The sequence below is a fragment of the Cebidichthys violaceus genome, unplaced genomic scaffold (genome assembly GCF_023349555.1).
Source record: "Cebidichthys violaceus isolate CVI_PGR_0920_01 unplaced genomic scaffold, fCebVio1.0.p SCAF_6, whole genome shotgun sequence".
NCBI lineage: Eukaryota > Metazoa > Chordata > Actinopteri > Perciformes > Stichaeidae > Cebidichthys > Cebidichthys violaceus.
The window spans coordinates 13,220,673-13,229,194 of record NW_027176816.1 but is presented as its reverse complement, the minus strand read 5'-3'; the positions used below and the strand labels follow the sequence as shown (position 1 = coordinate 13,229,194).

Here is an 8,522-nt window from a genome sequence, read left to right as displayed (position 1 = left end):
CACACTGCCGTCTGGATCCAAAGCACCGTGTTTGTAAAACACCTGTATGGCAGCGGTTGTAGACAAAAACAAGCCTGGTATAAAGCGGGGTTATTGGGGAGGCTGGGTTGCTGCGGAGCCCCTGTGTGACATTGTCAGAAATAAATCTTCAATCTACATTTAAATTATAGTCTGGCAGAACCCACAGTCATTCTATGAAAGGTGAAAAAAAATATATCTGTCAAGGGCAGCTCTCAACCGCACCGGCGCTCTTGCTAAGAAGTGACGGGAAAAAATGTCCCAAGCGAACATTTTGCAGACACGCAGTTGAACTCTTGCCAGTGCCGGTCAGCAAACATGCGAGAACGTCCCGTTCCGAGGGCACATTTTCAAAATGTCACCCAGCCACAGACTTTGAAAATGGCACGTCGACCAGACGAGGAGAAAAAGAAAAAGGAAGCAGAATGCAAAAGTCAAAGTGGTCCACACGTGCTTTTACTCAAACCTACAAACCTACAGGCCATAATCAAAATGATTACCATATATTGGCAGTCACAGTACTTGAGTTACAAACATATTGTTAGAAGAGTAGACAGAATTTGAGGTAAATGTTTCGACTGTTTATAACAATTACAACAGCTCTTCTTTCACAACAGCATTTCATCGAAGTATTCAAGTGATCACTTCTTTGGAGTAGGCTTGGTTTGAGCCTTGTCGTTGTCATCTCCGCTCTGTTTGTTTGAAAGAGGCTTCTCGGTTGGACCGGGCTCCGCTCCTTCAGTGCTGGGAGTCAGGGAGGCAGCGGACTTCTCGGTAGTTGGACTCTCTAGTTTCTCAGACACGACGGTCTCTGTAACGACCTTGGTTTCTATGTTGGGAACAGCTGCTGAGTCCGTCTCATCGGTGACTTCCTTTACTACGGCCTCTACCTCCACTGCAGCCTTCGTTGTTTGATCCTCAGCTTCCTTGGCAGCGATCTCAGTAGTCCCGGACAGTTTTACGTCTTCTGTAGCCACAGTGTCGGTCTCCTTAGTTGTTTGGACTTCAGCTTCCATGGAAACCTCTGCCGGTGTGACTTCGGCTTCCATGGAAAACTCTGCAGGTGTGACCTCGGCATCCTTGGCAGCAACCTCTGTAGCCAAAGTCTGACCCTCTGCGACAAACTCACTGGCAGTAGTCTGAGGCTCCTTGGCTTCCTCTGAAACTGTGGCTTCGGTTTCAATGGTAGACTCTGTTGAGATGACTTCAGCATCTTTGGAAGCAGTCTCAGTCATCGCAGGTTCAACCTCTTTAAAAGCCTCTGTGGCAATACTCTCAGACTCCTTGACCACATCTGTCGCCACCTCTTTAGCGACCTCTGATGTTTCAGGCGCAGTTTCCGCTACAACCTCAATTGGGTCCTTGGCGACGTCACATCCCATCGCTTCAACCTCCTTCGTGACTACTGCTTCCATCTCCTCGGTAATGGTTACAAAAGCGTCAGCCACCTTGGCCACATCAGTTGCTATTGCTTCAGCCTCTTTGGCAATGTTTACCAGGGACTCAGACACTTCAGCTACATTGTTTGCAATCTCCTCTGCAACCTTTGCAGCATCCGTTGCCAATTCCACTGCAGCCTTAGTGGCTTCCACAGCCTCTGGCTCCTGGACAACGTTGGAGACTACAGCATCTAATTCCTTCTCCTGAGCAACTGCAGAGACTGTCGCTTCCTCCTTGACTACTTCAATGACCTCAGCCTCTTGCACAGCTACATCAGCAGTTGGCTCTTCCTTACACACAGCAGCAATCTCTTGGATGGCGGAAGCTGGTACACCCTCAGCCTCCTTAACCTCAGTGGCCATATCCTTCAGCTCGGGAACAACGGAGTCAGCAGCTACAGCTGTGCCAAGAACCTCCTCAGTCAGGTCCTTGATGGCCTCAGCCTCCTGAACCAACGGGACAGCAGCAGCGGTCTCAACGATGGTTTCAACCGTTTCACTTGAGACAGCAGCTCCTGCAGTTGTTGCAGCTACAGCTTCACTTTCTTTAACCAAAGTGGCTGCCTCTTTGAGGATAGCATCTGCCTCCACTTCTGAAGGTAGGGTGGCTGCTTCTGCCTTGGCTGCGTTCCTCACCACCTCCAGAAGTGGAAGGATTTGTTGTACCGTCGGGGTTGCGTCTTCCGTTTGCGCAAGTGACGCTGCTTCCTGGGCTGCAAGCCCTGCGGCCATTTCCTTCGGGAGGAGTACGCCGACCTTCCCGACTCCTTCGCCTGCTTCCATCAGCAGCCAGTCCATTTTCTGTGCGTGCTGCTTGACGGCATCATCGACTCTTGAGTCAATCATCGCTTCGGTCAAAACTCCGTCTTCGGAAGAGTACGCGGCAGCCTTCCGGGCAAGCAAATTAAATTTTAAAAAAGGGGCTGGCTTCGGATTTGTTTACTCATGGCAGATTCATATTTTGTGCCAACAGGCTTTCCTACTCACCTGCCAGGCCACACCAAGTTTGGAGATTTCCCGACCGGACATGCCTTCTGCTCGCTTTGCAATGTCTGAACACTTCTGTCCATAGTCGAACTGAGCCAACTTTAATCTCCTGTTGAGTTAAAGCAGTTAGAGAGGTTTGTAGAGTAAGTGAACCTTGAGCTCAAACATGTCATTCATCATTCATTTCAACTGGCCAATGTGCTCTGCAACGCCTCATGTGCTGCACTTCCTGAAGACTTAAACACCTTTTCATGGAAGTAATAAGTAAAGACCCAGACGCCACTTTGTTTTCAGGACTGAATACATTATATACACCATTATGCAACCTCTAGGGACTGGTGCTTTCCTTTGTGGTAGTAAATCACCTCTGCCGCTGAGCTGCAACAGTAGTGGTTTGAGAATTGAAATACTAGAAGTGTACTCACTGTCTCCCTGTAGTGGCAGGACCCAGCACAAATTTGTCAAAATACAGGCGCACCAATCTTTCCCTCTCGTCCAGACCAGGTAACGCAAAGTTTACAATCTCATCGATGCGGTCATTGATGGCCCAGTCAAACTGTTCTGGCTGGTTACTGGCAAGCACCAGCATGAACCTGAGGAGAGAGGTTGAGACTACTTAGAGCCAGCCAGTGACCTTTTCAGTCATGGCCGATGACCTTTTCATGCCCAGCCATGCACAGTGAATAATGTTAAGAAACCAACTTGTTGCTCTGCTCCCCAGTGCGGTAGAGGAATGCATTCAGGGTGGCTCTGAGGTCCTCGCTGATTTTCTCCTGCAATGCAAAAACCATGACACATGAATATATGATTCAAAACACAGGGCATCATCACCATGCATATGGCACTGCAGCTGAACTCACTGTGGCTCGCTTACGCAGGAACGCATCAGCTTCATCTACGAACAGCAAGACGCTGCGGAGAATCAGAGGACATCAAAGAGAATGTGCTTTAAAAAAAACTGCATTTTTTTCTTTAAGGCCTTTAATGGAATTAGCCGGTAGAATAACAGCAGCTCTGCATGTAATTGAACACGGCATACAGTCTACACTAGTGAACTTTCACGGTCCATATCGCTGATACACATTATCATACTAATTTATTGAGTGTTAATGGAGCAAATGAAAGGGCCCTACCCTCGCCTGCTGGTGCTGGCCCAGTCGAACACCTTGTGCATGGCAGTGACTCCATCACGCCCCATGGGTGCCACGTCGCCACCTGTCATGATGGCATAGTCCATCCCCGAATGGAGAGCCAGTTTCTGGAAGGCAATGGAAAGATCTTTGTTCAAAACGGAACAGAGGGGCATATATATATATATATATATATATATTATGTACATGGTCAAAAAAACAAAACATGAAAGAAAATCAAAAAGGTGTTTGACCCAGCCGTACCTTGGCAAAGAGTGTTTTTCCAGTTCCAGGGGGTCCATACATCAGGATGTTTCTGTACAAGCCTTTGTTCTGCCGGGTGTTGCGAGTGGCGATGGCAACGTCCCTCACACGTCCCTCCAGAGCTGCCTTTGGGACCCACAGCACAACGACAGAACTCAGCGTTTTTTCACAAAAGTCATGAAAAGAGTACACGGACGTTGCGTTCGAAAGATATCCATACGACAAAAGCCAAGAAGAGTAAATGACTCACGCTGAGCACCACGCCCTCCAAGGCATCCTGTGGCCTGCTCCTCAGACGCTTGGTAGTCTAGAAATGACGAGAACAGAAAAATATATCTGAAATATTTGTGCTTGCAAATATAATTTCTAATTATCATTTAACACTTCATTACCTATGAGTGACTCTTCCGCTCTGCTTTAGACAATTTAAAATGTTCCTTTTCTTGTCTATTAGATATAGATTTTGTGGTGAACGTGAGAAATAACTAAAAGCAGTCCAGAAAATAACTTGCATCACTCAGCACACATCCGACCCCACCGTTATATCTTGGTGAATGTTCTCATTCATTTTACAAACTCCATTCGTTCACTTCCAAGTTTTTGCCATTTTTCATGTTACGCTCTAATATCGTCCCACATTCAGCTCATTGGGCGGGATTAGCTGGATGCACGGCAGACGACACGTGAACAAATAAATGCATTGAAACAATTTCTCGACAGAAAATGGATTTGATGCACCAGCAGCTGTAACGGGCTGATGTTCAGTAACAACAAAGACTCTGGGCGTTTCACTGTTTTAGGAGCAGTGTCTTTTCAAAATAAACAAAATAATAAAATAATCCATATGCAGAAGGCATTTATTTACATCTAAAAGCTGCGTCATTAAAATATACTATTTACACACACATCCTGCGTGCACCCCATTCTTGTGTAGATGACCACATCCACACAATAAACGGGAAAAACAGGAGAATTAAGATGTAGTTTCACCTTGATTGGGTGTTTGATGGCCTCAACGATGGTTATCCTGGAGGTCTCTCGGACCAGTGACGGTTTGCCCAGACGAGCCTCTATGTATCGTCCGGCCACCGCTGTGGCGTTCCTGGCTGAATACACGCCTGCAGCCAACAGGGTCATCCCAGCAACCTGTGGGAGGGACAAGAAGGCAAACACACGCACGCACGCACGCACGCACGCACGCACGCACGCACGCACGCACGCACGCACGCACGCACACGCACACACACACACACACACACACACACCTTCAAATGCGCTGTACAGCATACCAAACATGAACGCCGCTGCTTCCCATAATCCTCCGCAGTCCTCCTGTGGTGAAAATGTGACAAAGCGTGACAGGTCTGACATGGATATACCGTGGCTGTGAGTTTGTCATAGTCAGAGACGAAGGCCCTGAATCCCTCCCCGAACACTGCTCCCGCTGTCCTGCCGGGAACAAAAACGCAATTATCACACCGACTGCCTCCAATGTGGCAGCCGCACTCATCGCCGCCCTCTGGGATTTCACTCGCAGCTGAGAGAGACACTGGGAGATAGATAACATGCCAGTTACTCAGAGGATTAAGGAAAGTGGGAAGTCATTTTGCCCTCACTTTATAGATTCCAGGACAGTTTGTCTGTGTTCAGCAGCTTTCAGGCGGATCTGTTCCCGGATCAGGTCGGCGTTCTCTCTCTCCACCTGGGCGCGGGCTTTGGCCTCCGCTTCGACGCGAAGCAGGTCATTCTTGCGTCTCAGCTCCATTTCATGTTCAATGGTAGCTGGGAGCAAAAGAGGCCGATATTAACTACACACTTGTTATGACCACTTCTGACAGGGCTGAGAATTTGACCTACTTTAAATCAGTGTGGTTTCACTCAACACCGTGCCAAAACTAGATCGAACTGATTTATAAGACACAGTTCCTTTGAACTACTTCTATTAGGGTATAAATGTTTCCATGCAAATGCAAACAAATCTACTGACTTATCGGCAATTATTGTTGTTGACTGTTATATATCAGCCTTTTCCTTGTTTATTGTCTCTTATTCTGTTCTATTGATGTGTCCGTCTGCTCCTGTTGTTTCTGAGAGCAACCTTAAACAGGGTGTCTCTGTAAGAGAGCGTTTTTGGTCAGTCAACCCTACCATGTATGTATAGATAAAAATGAAAGCCGCATTAATGTATTCTTTGCCACAGGGAGGCAGAGAAACCAGCTGTAAACAACGAAACCAAAATATCATAATTTAATGATGTTATTTAGAGAATGTATTCGCAAAGTCTTTTTACATATCCTGCAGACGCTACTCCGATATTTACTCTCCTTTTAGTTTGTTTTGGGACTCGACCAACTCATCCGTCTCATTAGCAGCTAAACGTCAACTATTACCACCAGCTAGTCACTGACTTAATCTGTCTACTGTTTAGAGCTGTGCAGTAGTGTACAGTTAGTTTTATTACTGTTGCCTTCTGCGGCGGGTAATGATGAGAGTGGTGAGAGTCAACCAAAAGAGTAACACTCTGTGGGTGCTTCACTGGGATCTCAAATAAAAAAAAGAACTCTTTGACACAATGCAAATGTCTATTGAAGAGCTAATTCATTATCACAATAGATACTAGAATAATGTTAGTATTTTGTGTCTTCAAACTCCACCAGGTTATGTAGCTTTCTTCCAACACAAGAGTACAGGCCCAAGGGAGTCTTTAGTGAGTCACAAATCTCACAGTGAGCCATGTAATCTCTGAGTCATCAGTAATGATCAACAACCTTATTGACTCCCTGCGGACATATTATGGTCATTCTCTGCTTTGGAGCAGTACAAATCCCCCTTATTGCATCTGTAAGTAGGCTAATAGAGGAGTTTTTTTACATGGCACTGTGAGCGGATGAATAATGTGTGAATGAAAGTGTGTATTTGGTTTTGTCTTTCACATTTTCTCATGGCCTCTTGCTTCACAACCGATTCCTCTTGTTTGCGAAGGTTCTCCTCGTTGAGAAATTGCTGTGGATTCAAACAAACAAAAAAACGTATGATAAATGCTCTATTCAGGTGTTTATTTAAAGTTTCCCTTTAAAAAGAAAAGAGTCATACCTGTTGCCTGAGCTGATCATCATACCTCTGTCTGGCAAGTTTGTCTTGATATTGTGCCCTCTGGAGGCGATACAGAAAATAATGAATTACCTTTGCACATAAACTCTTGTAGTCGGAACGTGTTTCACTATCAGAAGAGCATGGTGTGTGTGTGTGTGTGTGTGTGTGTGTGTGTGTGTGTGTGTGTGTGTGTAATGGTGTAAAGTGTTGATTTCCATACTGCCTGGTTTTGCTTTGTCTCCTCTGCCAGTGTTTTGCGTCTCTCTTCGCCCTGCAGGTGGATCTGCTCGCCCTTCAGCTGCTCCACAGCGGCTTCATATTCCTTTTGGGGGAGTTTGGTTCGTGCAACGCTTACTGTGACATCATCACGGTTTAACAATTACCAATACTTAACACACAATCACATTTCCAAAAACCTACTTTCACTTTACTCTGATGCTCCAGCTGAACAGTCTGCTCCTGCATACGAGCCAGTTCCAACGCATCTTTGGCATGTCCTGTTCAAATACAAGATAAAGAAATAAAAACAGTGAGTGGTGCTGCTTTATTCATTCATTTAGTCTTAGCCACAGAGACACTATAGTTACACTTTTGGGTATAACATGCTTTAAACTTTGCTTGGCTGACACTAGTTTAAACAAAAAGAAATCCCCCCATACAGTGAACAGCATGTATGTTCATCTGCACATACAGACATGACGTAAGGGACAGGTGACAGGGTTGCGCTCGCGGGGGACACTTTGTTCCATCTGTGCTCCCTGACACACCCACCTCTGTAACTTTGGAGTTACTGCGTGGAGGTCAAATAGCTTTTTGCACGCACACTTGTAGCAACCATGTGCAACTTAGTAAGAAATTCTGCAGCCTGATTTGTTGCGTTCTCCCCCTCAACCGAGACAAAAGAGCACGTCAAACTTTATTTCAAACCGCACGGACTTCAGAACTCCGTTACAGTTTTCTGAATCAGTCGGTACACAGCGCATTAAAATAGAGTATAGTTTCTTTAAGATGTTGAATATATTTAAATATATATTGTCCTGCTAAATGCCGAATTAAAGAAATGATACACCGTTTAACAGTCACACAACACGATATTCAAAGTCTTCACATTTGCAAATAGAAAACGATCAGCTTGACGTTTTTATGTGGACTTCTGCGCGAGGGACTCTCCTCCGAAAAGAACATAACGTACCAACATGGGACAACTGGTCTGCTTCAGTAAAAAAACTAAGCAAAATAACAGAAAGAATGAAAGAAAAGCACGAACTTTGATTTAATTATGGTACAATTAGTACGTACGTGATTTGTCGAGGTCCTTTGCAGCTTTTGCAGCTCTCTCCAGCCCAGTCGGGTCAAAGTTACTCCACTTGTCCCCGGGTTTGTCTCCCCCAGAGCCGCCTCCTGGTGCACCTCCGGCCCCTTCAGCAGCGGCCGCTGTCTGCTCCTCCACCGGCGGACCACCGGAGCCCTTTCCCCAGCCGAAGAGCCACGACATGTTGCCTTGATAGCGTTTAAGCAACAAGCTGTACTTTGTTCTAAAGACTCCACTGTGGTGGTCTAACTAGTCCATGCTTATTCGTCTTCTTCGTTT

The 8,522-nt window shown here is 46.0% G+C and overlaps 1 protein-coding gene across 1 annotated transcript; it reads right to left on the bottom strand.

The window, feature by feature from the left end:
* Positions 1 to 452: 452 nt before the first annotated feature.
* LOC137889136 (ATPase family AAA domain-containing protein 3-like) lies at positions 453 to 8,522 on the bottom strand. The gene is made up of 16 exons (XM_068732797.1): positions 8,231 to 8,522; positions 7,352 to 7,428; positions 7,152 to 7,253; positions 6,932 to 6,991; positions 6,772 to 6,841; positions 5,455 to 5,620; positions 5,218 to 5,287; positions 4,829 to 4,984; positions 4,089 to 4,145; positions 3,839 to 3,964; positions 3,578 to 3,702; positions 3,305 to 3,356; positions 3,147 to 3,217; positions 2,870 to 3,037; positions 2,445 to 2,553; positions 453 to 2,345 (listed from the first exon to the last, which is right to left on the bottom strand). The coding sequence occupies exons 1-16, from the start codon at positions 8,424 to 8,426 to the stop codon at positions 660 to 662; spliced, it is 3,291 nt and encodes a 1,096-aa protein (XP_068588898.1). The 5' UTR covers positions 8,427 to 8,522; the 3' UTR covers positions 453 to 659.

Bases quoted from the DNA above. Each gene is read 5' to 3' on its own strand.
- LOC137889136 (XM_068732797.1), bottom strand. From the start codon at position 8,426: ATGTCGTGGCTCTTCGGCTGGGGAAAGGGCTCCGGTGGTCCGCCGGTG. The intron at 7,254-7,351 runs GTAGGTTTTTGG...CTCCCCCAAAAG, and splicing joins AGCATCAGAGTAAAGTGAAA to GAATATGAAGCCGCTGTGGA. The intron at 3,703-3,838 runs GTACGGCTGGGT...ATTGCCTTCCAG, and splicing joins GAAAAACACTCTTTGCCAAG to AAACTGGCTCTCCATTCGGG.